We start from the raw sequence: 27,993 nt of genomic DNA, 5'->3' as shown, positions 1-27,993 counted from the left end.
AGCCCTTGTTCGAACTTCGGATCATGTATTCCGGCAAAGTCGTGCTCGCCTGCTCGGTTCCAACTCCCAACCGCATAACCGAACCTTTGTACAAAACTTGCCGCCGTTTCCCTTCGAGTCTCAGCTGCCATGGACGAAAATGTATCGTATCCCTTCATTGACACCTCTTCATTCGATCTAATCGTCGTCGGAACGGGATTACCGGAATCAGTGATAGCATCCGCCGCCTCTGCCGCCGGAAAATCCGTTCTCCACCTCGACGCCAACCCTTTCTACGGCAGTCATTTCTCGTCTCTTCCACTCGATAGCTTCACCTCTTTTCTCCAGTCTCAGCAGAATATTCCCCAGAAGGAATACTCTTCATCAATAGAAAATTACAGCCAGAGCGATTGCGTGGTCGTAGGCCTTGAGTCCCGTTGTCTGTACTCCAACTTTGAGATCTCCTCTCACGTATCCCCGGAATCTCTAGAACCTTCAAGGAAATTCAGCTTGGATATCTCAGGGCCTAGGGTTTTGTTCTGTGCTGATCCTGCCGTGGATCTGTTGCTGAAATCCGGTGCAAGTCACCACATTGAATTTAAGAGTATCGACGCAAGCTTCATTTACACTGGTGACGGAAGACTTTTGGCAGTGCCGGATTCTCGAGCAGCAATTTTCAAGGATCGGAGTCTTGGATTGACCGAGAAGAACCAACTGATGAGATTCTTCAAGCTCGTTCAAGAGCATTTCGAATCAGTTGCTGCTGATGGTGATCGGAAAGAAGAAAAGAGGAGGATTTCAGAGGAAGATTTGGAGAGTCCGTTTATTGAGTTTTTGAATAAGCAGCGTTTGCCGCCAAAGATAAAATCGTACAGATCGCATTGCCCTTCTCTTTTTGTTAGTAAGAGTTCTCATTTCAGCACTTAATGTCTTGCTCCTTTCAAATAATTGCTTTTAGAAAAATTCAGGTTCAATTTGAGATAATTGTTTTTTGAAACTTTAATTGCAGCTAGGAATTACAGATCGTGCCGATATGGTAAATTATGTGTCTTTATGACATAGACCTGAACTAGAAATCCTGACCAGTCTGCCGAGAAGAAAATAGAATTTTTTTTTTGTTATGCTTAATTTCTAAACTCAATCACCAGTTTCCGGATTTTGTTCAGAAGCTAGATTTTGCTCTCTTAAATGATTGGCGGGAATTTTTGTCCTTTTATTGGATTATCACTCCGAGAATTTTATAACCTTTCTGCCCTTTTTTCTGTTGCTGAATTGAACTGCTTCTCTTAACTGATTGTAAATGAGGTTTCAAGTACATAAAAAACAGAAGCTGAAAGAAACAACAAAAATTTTAAGGAGAAGATTCAACCTATGGAGTCTATCATTGAATGTATTTCTATAAAGGTGGCACATTGGGTGAAAACCTTCAATCCCTTCTCTCTTAATGATACCAAAGGGATTGGTATATTGTGGCAATCTCCTCTATGGCAAGAACGTTTTGGTCATATCTTGGTCACCTCCTTTTTTTGGTCAGTAAAAAGAAATTTTATTAGGAAATATCAAAGATCATAGAACAGTACAAGCAGCTCAAGAGGAGGTTTGAGGTGCGCACCGCACATACAAACAAATTAAACTACAACTTTGCCCAATACAATGATTCCCTGCTAATCCCATTCTTAGAGAGAGTACCCGCCATCCCACTAGCTGATCTTCTAACCTACTGTGTTCTCAATGTCATGGTGTTGGTTAGCCATTTGAACTTCTTCATCTCCTATAGGCCCAAATGACGGTCTCCGGTTTTTCCAACCACCCTACTACAGTAGTACCACCTTAGAGTCACCTTCAATAATCAGCTTCTCCAAATTCAAATATCTTGCAATCTGAATCCCTGAATAACAGCAAGAAATTCAGCTGTAATGAAATCTTCAATGATCAGTCATATCTTGGTCACCTCCTTTCAACATAATCAAGTTGAACTTCGATAGATATAGCTTTGAAAACCAAGGTAATTATGGAGTGGGGGTGTTTTTATAAAAAGCAATGGATAGCATTGTTTTTGAGCTCTGTTGGTCAAGGTTGAATCAACAAGGGCTGAGCTGATGAGAGTTAAGCAGGCTTTAGGCTGGCCGCATTACTAGATTATCGAAACTTGATTATGGAAGGACACTCACATGTAATTGTGGGATGGCTCAAGATAAATAGTGAGGGCCTGTGGAGACATAGACATGTAACTAGGGAGGTGAAGTTGCTGACAAGGGAACTAATATTCACATACAATTGAATACTGAGATTGGTCAATACTGTGGCTGGTGTTTTAGCAAGACAAGGGGCTAATAGATCTAATTTGTATTAGGGGGGGGGGGGGTTCATTCCCCATGGAAGAATTTGTAGATAAACAAGTATTAAATTGGGTGGGTAGTCAAGGTTAGCCCAAGCGGAGGATTGTATAACACATCTATACTTGTATATTAATTACATATTGCATTATAGTTTCTTTTCTTGTTGTTTTCGATACTTGATGCTGTTTTATATGTCACTAACTTGGAAAATCTCTACTGTAGTATTATTCTATATGCAATAGTCATGGCAGATTGTGATCAAGACCACCCAGAGATATCAGAGAATCTAGTCAAGACAAAAGATGGAATAGAGAAATTAGCCCTCTACCACTCTTCAGTTGGCAGGTCATCTCTCTTTACATTCATTCCATGCTTTTGTGCCTACTTTTGCAATGTTTATCCCATGAATTGCAGATACTTCCGACTTCTAGTACTTCCAGAAATTCTATTGGCACACAGTGATGCTGACACTTTTATGTTTCTATACTTATATTAATACTTGTATACTTCCCATTAGTTATGTAGTCGGTTTGGAAAAAAAAAGTAATTTTTATGTTTTTGAGAACAAAATTGTTAAGGTTGATTCTATTATAGATAGGGTCTTTAGGATGCTATACTTTTTGTTTTCTATTTTGGGAGATTTCAGGGGTTTTGGTTTCTTAGCTTGAATCAGAAGAAATTATTAATGATCCTTTATTCTAATTAGCTATATTTGTATTAATTCAAGGTGGCTAGGGTAATTATACTAAATAGGTGTTAGGCTGGGGTATTAAGTAAGCAAGATCTTTTCTAAATTTGGTTTGAACTCTAAAGGGTGACATGGAATGTAATGAACTAACGGAAGTAATTAGATAGGATGGTTTGGAATAAAAATTAGAGGTTAGAAGGGTTTAATTAGGAATAAAAGGGGGTTTAATTAAGGCAACTGTCTGACTAGGGTTTATACTAGTGGCTGGTGATTCTAGAAATATGTGGTTGGTTGCTTGGAGTAGTAGTCTAGGTCTTGTTCTCTTTTTCTTGACCAATAAATTATACAGGCTCATTTATAGAGGTCAAAAAGCAATTGCATGTTTTATTGCAATGGCATCAAGAAACAGAAGGTGTTTGCCAATATCCTCTGCTGTTGCATGTGCTAAATGCTTGACAAGCTATGAATTTGTTAGACTTGGAAAAAAGCTTGTTGCTCTCAAAGAAAATGAATGAGAATGAACCTGTCAACAATCTACTATCTTTGATAGTATCATTGAGTATCCTCTGCTGTTGCATGTGCTAAATGCTTGACTAGCTATGAACTTGTTAGACTCGAAAAAAACCTGTTGCTCTCAAAGAAAAAGAACAAGAATGAGCATATCATCAATATGCAAGCTTTTATAGTACCGTTGAGTTTGGAAGGCTTATTGTGGTTACAAAATGGTATTAGGTTGGAGTTGCTAGGCTTTCTGTTGCCTACTTTTTTTTTTTTTTTGAAAAAGGTATCTGTGATTATGTTAATAATTTCAAAGAAAGGTACATGAGATGATATACCAAAGAAACAAACAGAAAACTCCTCAGGAACTACATATGCATAACTCTATCACTATACAAAACTTTGTTGTGTGCACTAGATTTAGTTAAACCATCTACTATTGAGTTTAACTCCCTAGGGGTCCATTAATTTTTATGTTCATCAAAGTCATAATGCCTCTAGCCTTGGCCAAGCAGTGAGCCAGCCTTCAAGGATCACCATCCTTCTCCTGTAACCATTTTATAGTATTTGCTGGATCACCTTTAATGATTAGAATAGCCCAACTCTTTTGCAATTTGGAGCCCAGTGAGAGCAGCTAGAACCTCTACTTTTGTAGAATCAGCATTCTCAATTGGTCCAAGCCCAACAAATATTTACCCCCCCCCCCCCGGATCACACCTACCCGGGTTACCTAATGCACTTCCATTGAAGTTTCATTGCATCTCCACCTCCTCCCTTGAGGATGGGCCCCGGGGAGAGATAAACGTCTTTGGGGAGGAGTATAAGGACTCTGCTACATTCCTTTGCAGGTCATTCACATATGTTCTTTTGAAGTCCAAGGAATTAACCAACCACATATTGCACAAGCCAGTTATACAAGAGACCAGGTCTTCATAAGATCTAGCCTTGTTTTAAAAATTATGATTGTTTCTTTCTTCCCAGACACCCCATATAGCATGATAGAGGACTTTTTTTTTTAAGAGTAATAGTGAAATTTTATTAATTCAGATACTGATTTAGAATTGTAATTTCATAAAACATACCATGGAGAGGCACAATCTGCAGCCTCTCCCAATAGCTTACAAGTAAACTAGGAATAAATTACAGAAATCACAGCTGATCCCAAAGCAGTTCTTCCCTATTTACCCCTTGCTAGGCTAACACATCAGCCAAAGCATTTGGCTTTGGAGCCCAGTGAGCCAGCCTTCAAGGATCACCATCCTTCTCCTGTAACCATTTTATAGTATTTGCTGGATCACCTTTAATGATTAGAATAGCCCAACTCTTTTGCAATTTGGAGCCCAGTGAGAGCAGCTAGAACCTCTACTTTTGTAGAATCAGCATTCTCAATTGGTCCAAGCCTAACAAATATTTACCCCCCCCCCCCCGGATCACACCTACCCGGGTTACCTAATGCACTTCCATTGAAGTTTCATTGCATCTCCACCTCCTCCCTTGAGGATGGGCCCCGGGGAGAGATAAACGTCTTTGGGGAGGAGTATAAGGACTCTGCTACATTCCTTTGCAGGTCATTCACATTTGTTCTTTTGAAGTCCAAGGAATTAACCAACCACATATTGCACAAGCCAGTTATACAAGAGACCAGGTCTTCATAAGATCTAGCCTTGTTTTAAAAATTATGATTGTTTCTTTCTTCCCAGACACCCCATATAGCATGATAGAGGACTTTTTTTTTTAAGAGTAATAGTGAAATTTTATTAATTCAGATACTGATTTAGAATTGTAATTTCATAAAACATACCATGGAGAGGCACAAGCTGCAGCCTCTCCCAATAGCTTACAAGTAAACTAGGAATAAATTACAGAAATCACAGCTGATCCCAAAGCAGTTCTTCCCTATTTGCCCCTTGCTAGGCTAACACATCAGCCAAAGCATTTGTTGATCTCCCCATCCACTATATAGAAACCAATATATTCCTTGTCAGCCAATTAAATTTCTTAATTTAATTCTTGTAGCACCACATTGTATCTGCCTACTTATTTTCTGGAACCTGTTTCAGGCTTGCAAATGCATCAGGGGCATTTATTTATCCTATTTATGGCCAAGGAGAACTACCACAAGCTTTTTGCCGTTGTGCTGCTGTTAAGGGTGCTCTCTACGTAAGTCTCAATCACTACAAGTTATCTCCTTTAGGGGGCAGCATTTTGTGTTGATAGGTTTTTTTTTCTTGATTTTCTTTCATGGATATTTGTGATTGGAAACTTTCATGGTAATTATGTCATATGCATTTCTCTAAAACATTATCACTGTTCTTGTTTACTTTTGTAATATTGATGAATCCATCAATTGCTGCTGGTTTTACAATGTTGTTTTTAAAACTTAGCTGTAGTTGTACTAATATGATTTAAGTTTTTTTCCCTTTATATGTGCAATGCAATTTTTTTTTTTTTTGATAAGCAGAATAGAAATTGTATTACTGAAGAGGGAGATGGTCTCTCAGCCACCACAATATCATCAACAGCCACTATATATTTTATACAAGCTGATGCTGTTGGTTTTTAAAGTGATCTCCATCAATCCCTTAAAAAAGCTTCCAATCAAATAAGAGAGTAAAAAAGACAGACAGTTATTAAAAGAATAGAGAGTTCTCGTTACAGATAGTGGGGATGTTCAGTAATTGGGCAATGTTATTTTGCAAGTGCTTAGGTGGTGCTTGTGTTTATTGGGGTAGAGCTTTGTGTAGCAAGGGAGGAGTGACGTTTAGAGGTTTTGAGTGTTTTTTCTCTCTTTCCTCCAGATGTTTTTGGGTTTTTTTTTTTTGCTCAGGTTTTGGGTTCTCTTTTTTTTTTTCCTTGTTTGTGTGGGTGAAGCTGTTCCAAGGGGAGTATTTGGGGTCTTTTGTTTTCTTCTTTTCCTTGGTGATTTCTTATAACCTCTCTCGTATGTTGTATCCCATTTCTTTTATTCCTTAATAAAATTTTCTTTATAATTTATTACCAAAAAATTCCATTCAAAAAGCTTCAAATTTCTCATAACCTGCAGTTCAATCTTTTCAAGCAAGGTTGCCCCAGGTAAAGATTTATCTTGAAAAATATGCAAATTTCTTTCCTTCCATAAATGGCCATGGGAACCACTTACCATAAGGCTTTGCCTCTTTTGGACAGCCCACCTTGCTTCCAGGCTGATATTAAACCGTGAATATCAGGTGAATTCACCCACTGTAAATAAGAGCCTCACAAAATGGGTCTCCACCTGATCGGAGTATTTCCAAGACAATTTAAGTTTAGATGGTTGTTTCTGCTGTGACACTGAACAGAGCTGAATTACAGACTGGGTTGGGACGAGGTTTTGTTGAGTTGAGTTGAGTTGTTTCTGACACCAAGTAGTTCTTGTTGGTGCTTCCCATGGCTGTCATTCATTTGAATGTATCAGCTTCTAAAATGGTCGTGCCAATCCTTTCCTAGCCTGGATGATGGAAGTCAGATCTAAAAGCAGTTTATTGTCTGTTTTTTCACATGCTTTCATCTACTGAATTTGGTTTCTAGTTGGTTGATGGTTCTGTTAGAGATTAAATGCCATGCACTGCAAACCAAATGAAAATTTTGGGAAATGGAATATTGTGCTAAAAGAACGTTGAATTATTATGTTGATACTCAATACTTAAGTGTCATATGATTTAATTACCCTAAGCTCGATATGTTTATCAGGCCCTTGGTTAATTGGCCTGGATTGGTGGATATGACATAGATAGACATTTTTTGGGGGGATCTAGATGGCATAGCATGGTCTGTTGAAATATGGTTGTTGGATTTACAGCTCTTGAATGGCATGGCATAAACTAGCAAGGCACCACTGTTCCTTCCCATCTATGCATCGGTGAAAGCTTGAGAAACTTCATGTCCTGCCTGAAAGGCTTAAAACACATGGGTAACCTTATCAAAAGATAAATAAATAAATAAAACACAAGGGCAACCATGGCCTTGGGATCCACTACTCACACATGCAAGAAAGGTCCAATCTCTTTCTACACCAGTAGGAAGATTTCGTATAGAAGGGGGTGGTGAGCCGAAGTAAGAAAGAAGGGGACCTAGGATTATGAAATGTCGTTAGCAAGAATGAAGCTCTTCTAGCAAATGGCTTTGGAGGTGGCCTTTGGGGGAGAGATAGATAGATAGATAGATAGATAGATAGATAGATAGAGAGAGAGAGAGAGAGAGAAGTGGCTAGTATCCTTGACTTCTCTGAAACCAGTTGGGGTATCTTGATGGGCCTTACAACACCTTGGAAGGCAATTTTTGGCGCACTCCCTAAATTCCTCAGGTTTGTAAGGTATGATGTTTCCTCTTTAAAAAGAAGCCTATTTCAAGGTTCATTTCCCCTTTGGTTCTCCCATTGACTTAAATTGGGACTTTGGATTTCATAGAGGTTTAAGGGATGAAGAATCAGCTTGTGTCTCTAAGCTTTTACTTCTAAACTTTGTGTTTGGACCCTCTTAAACTTGATAAAAGAATTTGGACCTTGACTCTGAATGGATTCTTCTCCCTCCTTTGGGGTGTTCCTTGTTAAAGAGATTTGGTCAAGGCCTATACCTCCTAAAATTGCTATCTTCTGCTAGGAAGCTTATTATGGTAAGATCCATACTTTGGATAGCCTTTAAAAGAAGAGACCTTATTTGTGTTTATCCCCAAACTGGTGTATTTTGTGTGAAGCAAAGAGTGAAGACGGTCACCACTTGCTGATATCTTGTGTTTTTTATGCTAATATTTGGAATTGGGTTTTTATGATGTTTGGGTGCAGGTGGAGCTTGCCCTCTGTAGTATTTGCTTTTTGAACCAACCACCTTTGGGTGACCAACAAAGAGAGGGAAACTGATGTGGAAGTGTGTTAGAGCAGTTATTTTGTGGACCATTTGGGAGGTGAGGAATGCCAAAATTTTCCAAGAAAAAGAAAGAAGCCTAGCCAAAGTAAAGGAGTGCATATTGATAATAGCAATGCTATGGCAGAAAACTTTAGACCTTTTTGTGAATTATTCCTTTGATGATCTTCAGAAGAGCTGGGCAGAGGCGGCCTCCACAACCTCCAAAAAGAATAGATTAAAAGCAGAATGAAGACCTCCTCCGAAGGGAGGGGTAAAGCTGAATTTTGATGGGAGCAGTCAAGGTAATCCAAGGCCATCAGGCATAAGAGGGGTTTTGAGAGATAAGGATAGTAACATCTTATCCCTATTTTCTAGATCAGTAGGAGTTGGTGACTCTATAAGGGCTGAGATACTGGCTCCTGTACAAGGAATACAGGTTGCAAACCAACTTGGAGTGGAGCTTGATAGTTGGGGGGACTCCAAGGTGGTAGTGGGTTGGCTGTCAGATCCAGATACAATTTTCTAGGGCTACAGGGATCTTCTCAAGAAAGTTAAGTGGCTTACACGAAACATGTCAGTAAGTTTCCAGTGGGTTTAGCAGATCAGTAAATGCTATGGCTAACATCTCGTGCCTCCTCTTAGGGTGACTGTACACTTTCTTCTCTTCTTAATAAAATTACCACTCATTTATTAGAAAAAAAAAAGATTCCAAACAGTTCCTGATTCCCTCAAGTTTTCATTTCATCTAATAGGAGTGGGGGACTCATTGAGAGTGGAGGTGATGGCCTTGCTTCAAGGTGTAAGATATGCAAAACAGTTGGGGTTACACCAAAATGAGATAGAGGGAGACTCTAAATTGTTGATTGAGTGGCTGCAATCTAGTAAGTTGGGAGCCTGGATTTATAGACAGCCCATAAGGGAAATCCTCAACATAACAAGGGAGATCGGTGCATGCTTCAAATGGACAAGGAGATCAGCTAATGGTTTAGCTGACACGTTGGCTAAACAAGGGACTGTGAGGGAGAGTATGTTCTGGGCAGTTTTGTAAGAAAGATTACTGGGGGCTCAACACCTACTTGGGGGTTGACAGCTGTACTTAAAATCTGGAAAGTTATTTTAAGTAATATTAATGAAGTTACCGTTTCCAATCAAAAAAAAAAAACCTCCAGCACATCCAGACTGCTGCAGAGGTTGTATATGTTTGCTGTGAAACTCAGTTTAACATCCACGACTTTGCAATTGGATGCTTTGGTATTGTCAGATAAATGTGAAGGTTTTTTTTTTTTATGGATGTCTGACAATATTTTCTTTCCATCCAATCCACCAAAACAGACTATTTCCCTGACTAAAGCCTGTTTGTAAGCAAAGTTACTCCACTCTTAAAGCATGGTATATTTATATATATATTGTATGTTGTGTGTGTGTTTTGAGAAAAGGTAATTTTCATTAAAACAAAAAAGGTGAGGTGATGGATGGGGATATACAACAGGAGAAAAGGCGCTATACAAAGAATCCATATCCACCCCAGAATTAGCAAGGCAATCAGCTGTAGCATTAAAAGCTCTAGGAACCCATCTAAAGGAACAAGACAGATCTGTAGCGATTTCCCAGATCTCATTCAAGAAGTGGTCAAACCTCCAGGGACCACCCATCAACCCAGCCCTAAAAATTCCTAATATCAGACTATTCCCTTGAAAAAAAAATTATAGCAATAAATATCAGAAAACATCATTTACAAATTGTTGAATAAAGTTCGTTATTCATCTAGATTCCTTTGCTTTTGAAAGGGGAAAGCTTATCTTTCCAATTTATCTAGATTCCTTTGCTTCATGATCCTTTCCCCCTTTACAGCGATCTTGATGATGAAACAGCATATCCAATCTCTTCATCAGGCAAGAGACACTCCAGACAGGTTCTTGGTGGATATTTAAGGGCCTTCTGCATATAGCAAGAAATAATAAATTGTGCTATGTTCTAAAACTGAGAGCAGCCTGCAAGGCATTCTGTAGAATATCACTAGACTTGTCAGTCCATCCCCTGAAACTGGTATATTTGACAAGATTTTAGTAAGAGAGAATGCTGTTGCAACATCTTCTTCTCTCTCAGAAAAAGAGAGAAAAAAGAGGCTTGAAGCAAAGCTGATTCTAGATAAATTAGCTTACAGGGATGAGCTAAAGTGGAGACAGAGAGCAAAAGTTAACTGGCTGAAAGCAGGGGATAAAAATTCTGGTTTCTTTCATAGGATGGCAAATGCAAAGGCTAGAGCTTGATGGTCAAGTGGGCAAATCTTGGGCTGAGTTGAAAAGTATAGCAACCCATTACTTTTCAAATCTTGTCAAGGAAAGTTGGAAAAGGAGACCCCTCCCTCTTGACTTGGAATTGAATAGGATTTCCGAGGTTCAACAAAGAGAGTTAGAAGCTCCCTTCTCAGAGGAAGAGATCTGGCAAGTGATAAAAAAACTTGGAAGTTGATAAATCTCCAGGGCCGGATGGGCTCACAAACCTATTCTATAAAAAGTGCTGGGAGATGGTAAAAGTTGATATCTTGAAAGTTTTTCAGGAATTCCATTTGAATGCTACTCTTGAAAGAAGGCTAAATGCTACTTTTATTTCTTTAATCCCAAAGGTGGAGGGAGCTACAAATATAAATGACTTCAGATCAATAAGTCTGTTAAACAGCTTTTACAAAGTCTTAGCCAAGGTCCTAGCTGAAAGGATGAAGAAGGTCCTGAATTCAGTGATTGCAAAAAATCAGTTTGCTTTTGTGCCAAGACAAATGTTGGATAGTGTCTTGGTGGCTAATGAGCTGATTGATTCAAGGCAAAGGGAAGAAAAACCTGGGCTGATTTGTAAACTAGACCTGGAAAAGGCCTACGATCACATTAATTGGAGATGTTTGGACTTTGTATTGGAAAGAATGAATTTTGGGCAAAGATGGAGGAATTGGATAAAGGTTTGCATACTTCTCCTAAATTTTCAGTCCTAGTGAGTGGTCAGTCGGCTGGTTTCTTTAAGAGCTCTAGAGGTCTTCGACAGGTAGACCCCCTATCCCCTCTCCTGTTTATTTGTGTGATGGAATTATTAACAGCCTTTGTGAGCCGGGTGGGAAATGAGGGTCTGTGACAAGGTTTTGAAACTACCCCGGGGGGAGAAGAAGTCCAATTGCTCCAATTTGAGGATGATACCCTCTGCTTTATTGATGCTGATGTGGAACAGTTGGATGTGCTCTTTGGGGTTCTTTGCTGGTTTGAGGTAGTTTCAGGTCTAAAAGTCAACTGGGCCAAAAGCAGACTAATTTCAGTGGGAAATGTAGAAAATATTCAAGAGTTACCTGAGGTTCTAGCCTGTCAAGTTGGTTTCCTGCCAACTATTTACCTGGGGCTTCCTTTGGGAGCTAAATGCACATCAGCTTTAGTGTGGGAGCCAGTGCTGGAGAGATTAGAAAAGAAGTTGGCTTCATGGAAATCAAAATATCTATCCTTAGGTGGAAGGATTGCTCTTCTAAAAAGTTCTTTATCAAATCTGCCCTCCTACTTCCTGTCTCTTTTCCCAATGCCAAGGAAAGTGGCCTATAAAGTGGAAAAACTGCAGAGAGATTTCCTGTGGAAAGGGTGGGAGGAGGAGAAGAAGATTTACCTGGTTAGTTGGGATCAGGTTTGTACCCCTAAAAGAAAAGGAGGTCTCGGGGTTAGGAAAATGAAGGTTTTTAATAAGGCTCTTCTAGGCAAATGGATCTAGAGATTTGGTAAAGAAAGAGGGAGTTGGTGGAGAAGTTTGGTTGCAGCCAAATACAACACAGACTATGGGGATTGGGTGACAACTGCCTTGGTGACCTCTCTGGGGTGCTCCATCTGGAAGGAAAGCATGGAAGTCTTCCCCCTGATAAATAGGGGTCTTTCGATTAAGCTGGGAAATGGTCAGAGGGTAAAGTTTTGGAAGGATATTTGGTGCAATAGCAGATCTTTAGCTGAGTTGTTTCCTCAGTTGTACCAGATTGCAGAGAATCAAGATAGCTTGGTGGCTGACTACTGTGAGATCTGGGGCAACATCCAGGTTTGATGCCCTTCTTTCAGAAGAAACTTTCAGGATTGGGAGCTGGACCTTGTTTCTAATTTGTTGGAATTGTTGTCCAACCAGAACCTGAACCAGATGGAAGAAGATACCTGGTACTGGAATTGGAGTAATGATGGTGTATTCTCTGTTAACTCTTTTGCCAGGTACCTAGTAAGTGGCTCTCAAGCTGAATTTCTAGCTGATAAAGTCTGGAGTCAGGTTGTGCCATCAAAGATAAGTGCTTTGCTCTGGGCCGTGGCACTGAACAAATGCCTCACCAAAAAGAATCTTGTGAGGAGGGGAATCTTGCTCCAGGATCTGTCCTGTGTGTTCTGTAATCAAGTGGAAGAAGATAGTAACCACCTATTTCTGCACTGTTCTGTATCCACTACAATATGGAACCATCTCTTGTCCCTTTGGCATCTCCATTGGGCTATGCCAGTGACTGTGTGCGACCTTTTGTGGTGTTGGGATCAAAGAGGTCTGTCCAAGATAGCAAAAAGTGTTTGGTCCTCCATCCGTGCTGCAGTAATCAGTACCATTTGGGTGGAAAGAAACAACAGAATCTTCAAGAATAAGCATAATGGAGTGGATCAACTAATCTCCTTTACTTTTGGAAAGTTAGTCTCTTGGACTGCTGCTGTGAAAGGGGTTCAACCAACGGTCTTGGGTGCCCAGCTGCTGGCTGGTGATATCTTGTAATGTTTTCTTGGTTTTAAGCCCCAGTTATATTGAGGGGCCAATTGTACTCTGTATTCTGGTTCTTTCTAATAATATTTACCTTACCTTTTTCAAAAAAAAAAAGTGTCCGTGGGAAAAAGGAAGAGCACAAGTGTAATTGATGGGATGAACAGTTTTTGCAATGCATATATAACAGAGATTAGCTCATTCCAAGATGATTGAATGATTCTGAGCCAAGGGCAAGAGTGAGGTGGTGTTCAGTAACTCTGAAGTCTGAAGTTTAAAAAGCAAAAAAACCTCCTAAAAAGTCTTAAAGCATTCAGTGAAAAATTTGCTTTTCAGCTTTTGCAGACATCTGAATATAGTGGGGTTGTTTGGTAATCTGAATGTTGTCACATCTGATAAGTTTTCATTTTACAAATTTGCCCCTCAAAGTCATTATTTAAATAAAAATAAATGAAAATGATTAAAGTAATAGGATGTCATAAAAAATATTACAAAATAATGCAAAATATAAAATATGATAAAAATCAATAAATAATATCAATAAAAATTAAAAAATAAAGTAAAATGTTTAAGGACTTAACAGCTGATGACATTTATAGAAGTTGGGATGAGGTGGCAGGTACTACATCCCTAAAGCCTGTGGCACAGGAAATGTGGTCCCCGCCAACTTTCCAAAGCATAAGGTTGAACTTTGATGGCAGCTCTATAGGTAATCCGGGCCCATCAGGTATAGGGGGAGTATTTAGAGATGGGGAAGGCAAAATTATTGCCATGTTTTCAGGACCAATAGGAGAAGGAGATTTGTTAAGAGCAGAGGTGATGGTTTTACTTCAAGGCATAAGATATGCCAAACAAATGGGGCTGCAACAAATGGAGATTGAAGGGGACTCTAAACTGTTAATGGGGTGGATGCAGTCAGGTTGTTTGGGAGCATGGAAATATAGACAGATGATAAGGGAAATAATCATTATAACAAGGGAGATCAGTGTGTGCTTTAAATGGACAAGAAGGTCAGCTAACAGGTTAGCGGATACCTTAGCAAAACAAGGAACTGTAAGGGAGAACATGTTTTGGGCAGTGTTGTAATGGGTATGTAACTTGGGTCAACTTCATAATAGGAGTTGACAGTTGTACTTTGACATAGTTTGAAATTTAATGAATTCACCATTTCCAATCAAATAAATAAATAAATAAATAAAGTAAAAATTGTAAAATAGTAAAAAAATATGTATAAGAGATCAGTAAATAATAAAATGATGTAAAAAAGATAAAATAGTAAAAATAATATAAAATGAATATAGTAATGAAAAATAAAAAATATAGTAATAGGTTTGGGCTTGGGATGATTTAAGATGCAAGATAATTTTGGGTTTTTTGAATTCTTACAGGGGCACCGCTGGAATAAACATTTTGTGCACTACTTTTGAACAGGCTTGGAGGTAGCTCGAAGCCTGAACAATTTGGAGGAATTTTTAGAGTTCGGTTGCTCTATTCAGAGGTGCAGCAGAACACCCACCAAGCACTGAAACAGCAAGTTTTTCAGCGTTTTTGTGTATTCAGCACAACTGAACACAACCTGAATGAGAGTGTTGCTGAAGTGAAAATGACCTCCATTAATGATTTTCAGCAGTTCTGGCAACTTGTGGCATTGAAAGCCAGAGTTTTGGGGCATGGTCTTAGAAGGAAGACAGAAGAAAAAGGTTTCCCTTTTTTTTTTCATGCTCTCATGTGGTATTGATACATGGGAAGGGACAGGTTGTGCCTGGAGCGTTGCAAACCAGCAAGACAACCACAAGCACCAACCAGATGATCCTGACCCTAATGTAGCACCCTTTGTATCATAGGTTACTGATAAAAAACAAAATAGCAATGCTTAGCATCTTTGGCTGCTTTTTGCACATCTTCCAGAGATCTTACAGGATGTTGTGAATCTGATGGCTGTCATTCTTAATTCTGTTCTTTTGCTTCACTTAGTTGCTAAATATGGAGAATGTTGCTAATTATGTTATTCTGTAGCCATTTAACTTTGCCATTCACAAATCCATTGGTTGTTTGTTTGTTGCTCATCAACCATATGTGCCATGCTTCCTCTCACTTATACTCTTGCTTGGTTTTGCATTTTTCTTGTTTGGGCTGCAAAGCTTGCTCCTTTTGTGTTTTCCTTTTTTATTCAATACAGTTTTTCTTTATTATCAAAAAAAAAAAAAATCATGGGCATATCTGATGTCAAAGAATTATATTATACAGGTCTTGCGTATGCCAGTGACAGCTCTGCTTCTTGACAAGGTATGGAGATTATGGGATGTATCTGTTTTTTTTTTCCTCTTATTCTTTGTTTTGCTCTTTGGGAAATCTAGAATCTGGATACTTGGATCAACATAAGCACTAAGGCCCCGTTTGCTTTTCGGTAAGTTACTTACCCGGGTAAGTGTTTCCCAGGAAAGACTTATCCGGGTAACTGCATTTACCCATGTTCTGTTATTTCCCATGTAAATAAGGAAATAACCATTTTAGCCATAAAAATCCATTATTAAAAGGGGCATTTTTGTCCCATTCAAGTGTGGGCAACTTTCCCCCAGGTGGGAAAGTTATTTACCCACCTAGGAGATGGGTATCACTTACCCAGGAAAATAAACTTTCCCTGGTCCCCACATAAATCTGAAAAAAAGAACATGGGATTCTTGGTCAATGGGAATCAAAATCCCATTGACCAACTTTCCCCCCTCTCAAAATCCAGAAAAAGAACACCCCCTAAAAAGTAACTATTCTATACACTTTACAGCATGCAGATGATTAGTTTCCAACATTGCTGTTTATAATTACTTTATTAGCCAATGAAAAATACATGTATGAAAAGGAGAAATGATCAATCAACATTGCCATATCCTTAAGAGTATTTGTTAGGATATGTGTCCCTGCTTTGCAAAAGAAGGGGCAAATTGAAGCCAAAAGTTTTGGGGTTCAATCCACAAAGGTGGGAATTTGTAACCATAAGCAAGAAATTGCCAAGGCTAGCTGACGCTTGCTACCTTTAAGGGGTAATTGGCATTGCACTAGCTGAGGCTTGTCATATCCTTGCCATGGCTTAAAACAGTATCCAAATTTAAAAACAATTTGGTGATTCCAACTACTTGATTTTACTGTATTTTTTATTGTTTACTAGATTTTACTGTATTCAAGTTTGGAAGGTGGAAGTGCTCCCTTAAATATAGGAGATATATTATAGAGTACATGCCCAGTCCATTAAAAGCTACTAGCATCCACATAACTAAAGCAAAGAAATGCAGGAACTTCAATTCGAGAAAAAATCATGGAGGTGGTTGTAGGATTACCAAGGCTTCTCTTGGTTTTCGAAAATCTTCCTATTTCTCGATTTCCTTATGTCCCATCAAATGGAAAAGAGACCATGGGCCAGATAATAGATTGTCTACAACTGATGAAAAAGAACCCCAAGATGTAATTATGTCTTTCAATGAGGAGATCTGCACCTAAAGTGTTTGGAGAACAGAGCAAAGAAAAATGTGCTCAGGCAAAAGAGAAACACTTGGTTGATTGATTCAGCTAAATTGCACATGACCCATCTATCATGGATTTGCATATCTCCGTAGTTCAGATGAGCCATGGTAAGCAGTTCTCAAGGAGACTAGCCACATGAATGCATCAATCCAAGGAGGGAACCATCTGCCCTAGATGTTGCTCATTCCAGCAATACCTATTACTTCTCTCTACCAAATTTCATTTTTTTAGTTGGAAATAAAAGATGATAAATGTTAAAGGTTAGTTCTGTATCCAGTCCACCCCTCCCAAGACTCCAGATATCTAGGACCAAATGACCTTTATTTGGAAATATAAGATCATTCTTGAGCTTTTGGAGGCAGAGAAAACATTCAGAGATTTCTCTACTCAGGAGAGGATGATGAAAAAGAGGATTCCATGACATTAAATTGCCCTGAAAAGAGACTCCTTGCTTGGAGATAGTCTATAAAGTGGTAGACAAATGGTATTTACCAGAAGTAGAGTCTGGTCAATGACCACCCATTAGTTTCTTGCCACCTCCTCTTTGGTGAATCTCCAAAACTATTTACCAAGGAGAGCCTTATTCATCAGAGCCATTTTCTAGAACCCTAACACTCTAAGAGCTTTGGGTGACACATTCACTTCCATTTCATGGATACATTTATATACCATTAATAATATATATTACAAATTGTACCATATAATGTATTTCTTTGAATTATGTTTTCTACCCCCACTTAAAAAGTCTAATAAACACTACACCTCAGTTATCACGCCCAACACAGGTTGCCTAATTGAGATATGATTAACCCCTTCTTTTGTAACAAAAAGTATATGGCTTTGAGGGTCCAACAAGGTCCACATAAGAGACCTCTTGAACTATAGCTAAATGCTGCTGTATAATTGAGTTATGGACTTCATTGATGACACAATTTGAATATATGGAAAGAAAAATAAGAAAAAGCAGTGACTGAACTCATCAAATGTAGAGGCTTCGCAACGTGATGGGTGGTGCCCAAATGTTTAGGTTCCATGATTGGGTTTGGGCTGATCTTTTGGCCCTCATACACTCATCATAAGTAGTCCCGAGCTTGCCAGGCCTGTAATCTCCTCTAATTAGGACTTTGGAGATGACATGCTTATATTGTGTTTTGTTGTGTAACTTAGAAGAGCATAAAATGCAATCTTGAAGATATTAAGAATGCTATACAAGCACAAAATAGGTTGTTACTTGCTAGGTTTAATGATTTCTATTTCAAATAATTGTTTCACTTATATAATGAGCATCAAGTGTATTTTCTATTATTTTCTAAAATTTTATCATAGAATTTTAACATTTGATAAGCTTTCTATAGTTTACACAACTTTACAAGTTTTTTTCATAAGCTTTTATAAACTTCCATGTATTAATTCCACTTCTGCTTATTGATCCCCCAAAAAAAAATTCCACTTATGCAAGGTCTGAAGTTTACACTGAAAGAAATCCCATTTCCCTCTTTTTTCTTTGAAATAAAAGTTACCTTTTCTTAAAAAAAAAAAGAAAAAAGAAAAGAATCCTCAAAAGGAAATTTGATGATCTAATTGTGCAAGAGGCTAAAAGTAACTTGATTTAGCTGAGAAGGTCACAGGAAACAATGTTTTGGGATTAAACAATGTATAAGAGTCTAACCAACTTGAAGACAAGATTCTTTCAAACATCAATTAATTTAAGGATCCATTATTATGTGCAATAGGGGTGCTCAACAAAAACAAAAAAACTGAACCAATCTGAGGAAACAGAACAAAAAAATCTGGTTAATCAAACCAATTGGTTTGGTTTTGGTTCGGTGTTTTTCAAACATCAATTAATTTGAGGATCCATATTTGGTTATGTGCAATAGGGGTGCTCAACACATTCATCAAAAAAATAGGGATGCTCAACAAAAACCAAAAAATCGAACCAAACTGAGGAAACTGAACAAAAAAATCTGGTTAACCAAACCAATTGGTTTTGGTTCGGTGTTTTTTAAACATTAATTAATTTAATTTGAGGATCCATATTTGGTTATGTGCAATAGGGGTGCTCAACAAAAACCAAAATTGAATCAAACTGAGGAAACTGAACAAAAAAATCTGGCTAATTGGTTTGGTTTTGGTTAACCTAAAAGAAAAACCAACAATTAACCAAATCGACTGGTGTATATATATGTGTGTGTGTTATATTTATAATTATAATATACATATTTATAGTATTAAATATATTATATTATATATTTATAGAATTTATATTATAAATTTATATGTTTATTTGTAATATATATTGTAAATATTAAAAACCGAGAAACCGAAGAACTGAACCAATCAACTGGTTAACCAATTGGTATCAATTCGATTTCGGTTCACGTTTTTCAAAAACCAGCAGTACCAATTTGGTTTCAGTAAAGCTGAACCATGAACACTCCTAATGTCCAAGAGATCTGTTCTAGAGCCTAAGTTTGTTGAAGAAGCTTTGGCAATATCTTGACTATGGTTCATTTTACCTTTGGTGATAATCCACCTTTCATCCTCAAAGTTATTTTGAACTCAAGGGTGAGTTTTTCTTTCTTTTCTTTTATTTTTCTTTCTATTTTTTTGAACTGGGAGAGAGTGATGAGGTATAAATTTGAGTATCAAGGGCAACTTTCCATCTGGAAAGTGGTGTCATGTAGTATTTCTCATCTGTATTAGTATCTTAGAATGTTGGTACAGGTGAGCTAAGCATGTCATGATATCCAGGTAGCATAGCATGTATTTTGGACTCAGATAGGGGTGATCATGGGCCAAGCTGGGCTTAGCACCTTGATAGGGGCTATAGCCCAGACTTGGACCCTGGGCCTGAAATACAAGTCCTTAAGGCTGGGCTTCCGGGCCTATGACTTTAAATGCATTATATTTGCTATATATATTACATGACATATAATATGTATAAAATACATGTTATACTTTGTATGGTATAGTATAGTATAACATATATGTTTTTTCTATCTTGGTTATCTCTCATCACCTTTTTTCTCTTTTGCTTTGTAATCTGCTGTACTCTTCTGCTCTTCTTACTCCAATAAAATTTTATTTTTTATTTATACATACATAAATGTATCTAAATACATACATTTATGGGGTCATCTACATGAGTTCTTTTATCGGCACTTAAATGATTTCTTACTACTACTGCCTATGTCCTTTTAAATTACGTCCATTTTATGTATGCATATATGTGTATGTATATATTGCAGGCCATGCCTAATGTATTGGGAACAGGCTTGGTTCGCAAATTTCTGGGCATGATTTGCAGGCTTGGGCCTAGGCCGAGCTGAACTTCACTAGAAATGATCACCCCTAATCTTAGAGATGGATATGATGTGTGTGAAATTAATTGTACACAATAAGTCCAAGGGACATATATAATATGCTTTAATTAATTTATCTTTATGTGACTATCATACAAGTATTTTAAAATGTTTGCTTAAATCATGATGTTTGGCACCAAATAATTTTTGTCAGAGCACATGTGTGTCTTCGGCACAATTGATTTTTTTTTTTTTTTGAGAAAGTTGTTTCCTCATGCAAGAGGCTGAAGGTTGAACACATTTCTTCAGGCAACCAAAATTTCCACTCGTAATCTTTTAATGAATATATTTTGTTGTCATTCCAACTATGTTAAGTTGTTTGACCTATCTTTTTCAAGAAACTTGTTGACGTGTTCCTACAATTTTTGGTTTAGTTCCAACTGCAATTGTTGTGCTGTAGCTAATGTTCATTGTCTTGTTCCTCTTGAAAAATAGGAAAGTAGCCATTACAAAGGTGTTCGGCTGGCATCCGGTCAGGAAATGTTCTTCCATCATCTGGTTGTGGATCCATCATATGTAGTCCCATCATCATCAATCTTGTCACTTACTGTAGATTTGCAGCAAAAAAGTGCTCACGGTTCTAGTCTGGCAGTAGTCAAAGGAAAAGTGGCTAGGGCAATATGTGTTACGAGGGGTTCTGTCAAGCCAGATTTATCAAATCTGTTGTTGGTATTTCCTCCTAGATGTAAGATATAAATTTTGCTTTATTTTGTTTTTTTTTTTTTGGAGGGCTGAAAAATATAGTTATTGACTGGTGTCTTCTGTGGCATGTAGCTTTGAACTCCAAGCAAGTAAAATCAATTCGAGCTCTTCAGTTAGGCAGCAATTTAGCTGTTTGTCCTTCAGGCCTGTAAGTTTTGCTGGCTAAAGTTAAACGGCTTTTTTTTATACGTAAAAGATCATTAAAATTTCATTGAAATCAATAAAGATAGGCACTGTTACAAGCATCCCAAAGGGAGGCACCAGATGCAGCCTCACTATTAAATAAAAAATGGCACAGTAATTACAATTGTGCCAATACAACTGATCCCTAATTACCCCTTGCTTAGCTAATGAATCAGCCAATGCATTAGCCTCTCTCCCCACCCATTGTATACTTAGATTCATCTTCTGTCTTAACCACTGGAACTTCTTCATTTCATCTCTATAACACCAAATCACTGAGACCGGATCTTTTACCCAGCCTACTACCACCTTGGAGTCCCCTTCAATCACCAGGTTGTCCAAGTTCATCTATTTTGCAATCTGAATGCCTTGTAAAACTGCAAACAGTTCAGCCTTTAGTACCTTGGAAAACATCATGGTTTCATGAAAAATCTTGTGTGTGTGGACAGAGAGCTTTAAGGCCACCTATAAGTATCTATAAAAGAAGAAGCATGCACCCAGTACCATGTACATGAGTCCATAAATGTATCTAAAATTCTAAATACATACATTATATTTATGTTTAGATGATACTATGTGCACTTGCACACAGTCACACACACAGATGGATCTTATTGGATTGAGTTACTAGATAGGGGGTGCAACTCAGGTTGGCCTGAATTAGCATTGTACACTACTTCGGGCTCAGGCCTTTGGGCTAGGCCCATTCAAAATTTGACAATAGCTCAACCCAGGCCTGGCCAAATTGCACTCCTATTTCTTGATGAACTTAACCTTGGCCAAACTTGGTTCTGAAGGGTGGCCAACCCACTCTTAGAAAAGTCCAATGTGAACAAGCTTCTTGAAAGATTGATATAGTTGGAACTAAACCATTGCAGTTGGAACTAAACCATTGCAGTTGGAACCAAACTTGGTTCAGTTTTGATGGATCTTAGTGGGATGCAAGATTGATAACAAATGAGCCATATGTACATATTGGTGTACAAAGGATAGTATCTTCTTTCCCCTCTCAAGTTTTCTTTTTATTTTCCTTTTTCCTATTCCCATGGGTAATTTTATAAGAAATGTCCAGGAGTTGACCAACATTTTTTTTTGTTTTTCTTGGCACTTAGGTTTCTTTTATATCTTTCGACTGTCTGTGATGATGCTATTCAAGGGAAGGAGTCACTACATGCAGCCATGGATGCACTTTTTACACCTGTTTCTGAAGACAATGATAGCACATCAGTAGTAAGTAAGGATATGGAAGGACAGACCAAGCCCTCTTTACTGTGGAGTGCCATGTATATTCAGGAGATGGCAATGGTTTGTTTCCTATCTCAGTTGTTACAGTTTGCCAATACATATGTGTGTAATTAATTTTTTTATTTACATTTGGAGAAGGTGCAGAATTATGAGGCATATTCACAGACCAATATGCAATCTCATTACATGCTCCACAGCTATTTCTTTGATCCACATTCTGGGTATAGATATTAATTCCATTTTAATGATAAACTTAAGAAAATGTGTAGGAAAAAAAACTAGGCAATACAAGTGTAAAAGTGAGGTGGCCCAAGTTTCATAATGTCATGGTCAACATGGGAATCCCACTTTACAAAGAATCTCTGTTTCCTCTGTATGTATTAAGGACACATGCCAAATCATTAGTGCAGTAGGCACTCATCTGAGAAATATGTTCAAAGAGAAAAAAAAAAAAAGCAAGATCTCTGATTTCAGGAACCAAATATCATAGCTACCAACTTTGCCAGAAGTACAGCATTCCTGTGCTTGATGCCTAGGGAATTCAGGTTGCTCTTTGAACTGGAAGGCCTTGTTATCTGGATGATGGTTGTTGGGCAACATCAGTGATGATGGTTTTCTAGTACTAATGAATATTATTTTGGGGTTGTTCCATTATCAATCTTGAATATCTGAATTTCTTTTTTACTGGATATTATCATGTAATTGGTGTAAAGTTTATGGTTCTGAGATCTTTGGTTGCTTTATTGGTACTATTTATGTTGATGGAACTCATGACTAATTGCAGGGTTCATCAGACACTATCAGCTTCTGCTGCATGCCAGATGGGAATTTAGACTACTGTGATCTCTTAAAATCAACTGTTGAGGTATCTCTTAATGAACGTCTTAAACAAACCATCTGACTTGTTTTTTCTTTCTCCTTTTCCTGTTAACTTTTCTCTTCTTCTAGTGCTTACGTCCTACTGGATGTTGCTTTTAATATGGGAAAACCATTTAGATCTCGATAGATGTTGATTACTCGCGACAGTCTTTTGTAGGTGTTTATGAACAGCTAGAATCAGCTTTATAGACGTTTTACTTGTGACAGTCTTTTAAGTAGATAAGATTTTATTAAAGGAGAGAGCTAGAGGCACAAGTGCTTCATATACATTTAGGGACAGGGCCTTAGTGGGTGCCACACCATCAAAACCCAAAAGCCATGTTAGAAAATACAAAAGAGCCCCCACCCATTACAAAAATCAGAAAATTGAACCCCATTAAATTGCTTTAAAATGGAAACCCACATAAACACAACAACTTCAATTCCAATCACTTGAACCTCATACCTTTCAGCATTGAAGTGGATATGGGGAATTAAAGGAAATAGGTGGCCCTTCCAGCAACAGGAGCGTCGGAGGGTATATTCATGATGTGGAGAAGAGTTTTAGTGATTGAAGTGGATAAGGGAGAATTCACCATTTCTGTTCTCTTTACGGATAAAGCTAATGGCTTTAATTGGATTGGTCATAGTTTTTAACTTTTAACTTTTTAAGGTGCTGAGGTGATGCTAGGTGATAGGGGGCACCTAGTTGCCTAGGAAGGCACCTACGCATCACCTAGTTGATGGGATTTTTTTTTGAATAAAAACCATGGATCCTAGGGTAATTCCCTAGGTTCCATAGCAAGCAACAACCATGTTTTACTACTAATTCTCTATATTCTTCATAAAAAATGCATAAACTTCATTTAAAACATATAAAATCAACATATTCATGAAAGAAATGGAAGAATGAAAAGAAATTTCAGAAAATAGAGGGGCTGAGACTCTATTTTTGCTCTAGATAAAAATAAAAAAGAAAAGGATGGAACGGATATGTATTGATTGGAAAAAGTTTTGAGTTCTTCCATGCTTATTAGTTCAGGTTTTGAAGTCTTCGAGTGTTCAAGACAATATACATCTTGTGTAAAAAATAATGTCTGTTTTATTATATAATCTCAAGAAGTTAAGAATATAACAGTATCCAACAGCACTGTGTAAAAAATATCTTGGCAGTCAAGTGAGGTGACCCTCTGTGAGCATCTTATTGCCTAGGTGTCACTCTACATGTTAAGTTACCCTGGTATTACCTGATTGTCATAGTTAGGTAGTATATCCTAGAGGTAGTCTCTAGGATACAAAACCATCCAATAAAACCTTACAAACCTGTAAAATAGCACAAACTGCTTTAGAGCACCAAAAGGTATTTATGAACAAAAAGAACTCATTAAAATCACAGATTTACTTTCCTAACCTTCAAACTGACAGCACGATTCTACCCATACCAAAATTAAGAATGTCTCTTTTCCTCTAACAACAAACTCACAACCCTCAAAACCACCACAAGTATCATCTCTCTTCACACACCTGATAAAACAAAATCATTTACTCTAAATTCTTAATTTATAACTTGATTGATTCATTTTTTTGTCATTTCAGCTCTGTTTGTTTACAGCACAAATCTGAACCGAATACAAAATTTGTACCCGGCTCAGTTTTGCATCTGTTTATTTGTAATTATAATTTATGACTTGCATTCTTATCTGATATAAACCTTTTGTCTCATTTTCACTCACTCCAAAATTGATGCAAAATATATACCACCTTCCTCCTACCTCAATGCTCTCTCATATAAAAGAGGGACCATATCATCTTGCTTCTTACCTCACTCTCAAACACAATCTTCCTCTATTATCTTTTGTATAGAGTGGGGACTACATCATTTTACCTCCTATTTTAGTTCTCACAAACGAATAAAACAGTCAATTTTGATGCAAAATTAAACCAGAATTTACACTTGGCCTATTTGTACCCCCAAGCATTTAGACAAATGTAAATTAAATTTGCACTGCAAAATGAGCCTTCGGAATCTCTAACTTTATCTCTTCTAATTTCAGAAACACTTTTCTTGCAAACTATTAACCACCTAGAAAGAACAACCGCAGCTTCTTACCTACTTGAATGTCTTTTTCACCCGTCACTTTTATGTCGGCTTTTTCCTTGAGATATTTCGACCCTGTTTGATTTCACTTCTAAAAAGTACTTCTTTTAAGAGTTGGGACCACACATTAAGTGGTTATTAAGTGCTTATATGTGTTTGGTAAAAAATTATTTTTTTAAGAAGCACTTTTTAAAAAGTGACCTTAAGGTTAATGATCAAAAAAAAAAGTGACCTCAAGGTTGCTTTTTTTCAGCACTTCTTGGAGAAGTGCTTCTTCCAATCGAATGGGACGAACCAGTCCCTGTTAATTTTTTAATACCCAAAATACCCCCATGTGAGGGTTTTCTTCCCTAGAATGCATTGTTTATATGTACGAGTGAAGTGATGGCTAAAAGTGTCATTTATGCCAGTATAAGCACTTGTGGGGAAAGTAGCTCACCAAACATCCCCACCCAATAAGTGCTTAAAAAACATAGCAAGTGATTTGGCAAGTGGGTCACCAAACAGCCTTAAGTGGTTGTTAAAAGAAGCACTTCTAAAAAGTACTTGTACAACAAGTACTTTTAACAACCTCTTATTCACCAAACATAGCCTTCATCAAATGGGATAACATCTTCAACATCATTTTGGTCCATTGCTACCTCTCCTCTCTTCTCAGGGGAGCATCCTCAATAGTATTAGAATTCTCTGATGATTATGTTCTATATCCCTTTAATAGGATGGGAACTTTTAGGATTATTTTATCGTATGTGGGTGCCTTGTAGTTTGTGCATTTTTTTGGTAAGAAATCATGTTCCCTTGTAATTTAAACTGATTAGAACATTGTTGCTTATTCTGAATATGGTAGTTGTTCCGTGAGATGTATCCCATGGAAGAATTATTTCCACAAACCACGGCTGAGAAAATTGAGGATGATGGCGACTCGCTGGACTAGAACCATCTACTGGATCATTTTTATTGAGTTTCCAGGGATTATAATGACAACTGCAAGCCTGAATCAACGTCTTCACAGGTGGAACCTTCCATGAAACAGTTCAATAGCCCTAAGATACTTAGATTTTATGCAAAAATGGCTAATGTGCATATTCATGTACACATCGAGGGCTTTGCACAAAGGTGTTTACTTAGAAATTTTTGTATTGTGAGTTTGTTCCATGTGTGCTCTGTTAGTATGTGTTTTACATTTTTGTTGGAGCTTGAGCAAATAGATATAAAGGGTACTGTCTGGGCCTACAAATTTGCTCTGGCAAGTAAACAGAATCCACCCCACGGTCGTTCATTTTTTGTTCTTGTTTTGTATGTATTAGTGGGGCCGAGGGCAATCGTGCACCAAGCGCTGCAGCTGGGGGGCCTGGGGGATCAAATCAAATGATTCGCACCGCCTGTTGTTTGCTTTTGCCATTTTTCAACTGCTGGACTAAATACTACATGAATGGATTCGAACTCCGTATACACAAGCAGGTGATTGACGTCATTAGTTTGAAGGCCGGAAGAAATTCACCCCGATTACCATTGAACCATGTGTTGAGCCTTGAGGTTGAGGTTACACAGGCAGATTAATCCTTAACAATCACCAACAGCACATTTTAAGATAAGCTAACCAGAGCGAGCTATCATCATTGTGATTTAATATCAATATCGGGAACTAAGAGAAAACGCAGGGTATTTCTCTTTGCATGGTTGTTGCGCTTGCTTGTTTCAGTCCCATTGACTTCATTACAGAAGTGCTTGCTGTTGCATCACTTCAGTGGCAATAGCATTTGCTCATGTTTCTTCATTGTATTTTGGTTCAACCAATAGTATGCAAGGAATTGACAAAGCAAAATAGGTCGTCTCCATTGTTAATCCTGTAGCAATCAGAGTCGCTCACGTAGGTCTTTACAATAGAAGAATGCAAGGAGTATCTATTGTTTCTATCCAAGGTGTTGGCAAGCTGTAGCCTTTTTTTTCAGAAAGGGTATTAATCCAACATTGATTTAAAACCAAAAAGTGGGATAAACAAATTGAACTTTGATGCTTGTGCCTCAAGCAATATGGGAGTGTGTCTAGAAGCCAGGCAACCATAATGTAGTGAGGGTTTTGCATTTTCACGTGTAACTGTGGAAGACCATGTTCATTCATTATATGATACTTTGAACTTGCTATATTGATGAAGAGGGATGTTGTGTCCAATCTCACATTTGTAATCTTCCAGCCTACTATCTTATCTTTTGTTAGTAACCTTCATGATTAAATTTAAGGGAAAATTCGTGATCAGTACCCTATACTTTGGCTCAAGTGACAATTTGGTTTCCAAATTTTAAAATGCAACAACTCAGTACCCAAACTTTCAAAATGTGACAATCCAATACTCGAATTTTCAAAATGTGGCAATCCAGTACCTACCGTTAACCAGACTGTTAATCAGCTGTTAAGTGACATTTGAAAAGTCAAAAATGCCCTAAGAATGCCATCTAATTCTTTTTATCAACCATCCAAACATTGACAATAAAATGAACTGTCCCAAATTCTAGATTCTTTTAAACAGTCACCAACTTTTTTGAATAGAAGAGTCTAGGATTTGGGACTGTTCAGTTTTTTGTCAATGTTTGAATGGTTGATAAAGAGAATTAGATGGTATTTGAAGGGCATTTTTTACTTTTCAAATGTCACTTAACGGCTGATCAACGGACTGGGTAACGGCAAGTACTGGATTGTCACATTTTGAAAGTATGTGTACTGGATTGTATTTTAAAATCCGGGGATCAAATTCACTCGAGCCAAAGTACAGGTTATTGATGGAGAATTTTCCCTAAATTTAACTATTAAAAGCTATGTTTATCTTGTAATATAAAAGGCTCATTTTTACTCATTTTCTAAAAAGATATGCAAAGCTTCATTTTGACAGGTGGACACAATAATGCCACGTCACTCACCATCAGAA

General features: G+C 37.7%; 1 protein-coding gene across 4 annotated transcripts; it reads left to right on the top strand.

Moving 5' to 3' along the window:
- Window positions 1-12: 12 nt before the first annotated feature.
- Window positions 13-26,812, top strand: REP (Rab escort protein). 4 transcript variants are annotated; one of them, XR_016085555.1, is made up of 10 exons: window positions 14-848; window positions 2,541-2,663; window positions 5,565-5,664; window positions 15,351-15,389; window positions 20,420-20,669; window positions 20,759-20,834; window positions 21,982-22,174; window positions 22,899-22,979; window positions 25,918-26,186; window positions 26,378-26,812. XR_016085555.1 is itself a non-coding variant. In XM_088903304.1 (9 exons), exons 1-9 carry the CDS (start codon window positions 130-132, stop codon window positions 26,489-26,491), a joined length of 1,695 nt encoding a protein of 564 aa, XP_088759430.1. In that variant the 5' UTR covers window positions 13-129; the 3' UTR covers window positions 26,492-26,812. The 4 variants fall into 4 exon arrangements, 2 of the variants coding, with proteins under 2 accessions (XP_088759430.1, XP_010248580.1); XR_016085556.1 differs by lacking the exon at window positions 26,378-26,812 and having other exon boundaries at window positions 13-848; window positions 21,768-22,174; window positions 25,918-26,307; XM_088903304.1 differs by lacking the exon at window positions 25,918-26,186 and having other exon boundaries at window positions 13-848.
- Window positions 26,813-27,993: the final 1,181 nt, after the last annotated feature.

Source organism: Nelumbo nucifera, chromosome 4 (genome assembly GCF_055504915.1).
Source record: "Nelumbo nucifera cultivar China Antique chromosome 4, China Antique-T2T, whole genome shotgun sequence".
Classification (NCBI taxonomy): Eukaryota; Viridiplantae; Streptophyta; class Magnoliopsida; order Proteales; family Nelumbonaceae; genus Nelumbo; species Nelumbo nucifera.
This window is presented reverse-complemented; position numbering and strand designations above follow the sequence as displayed.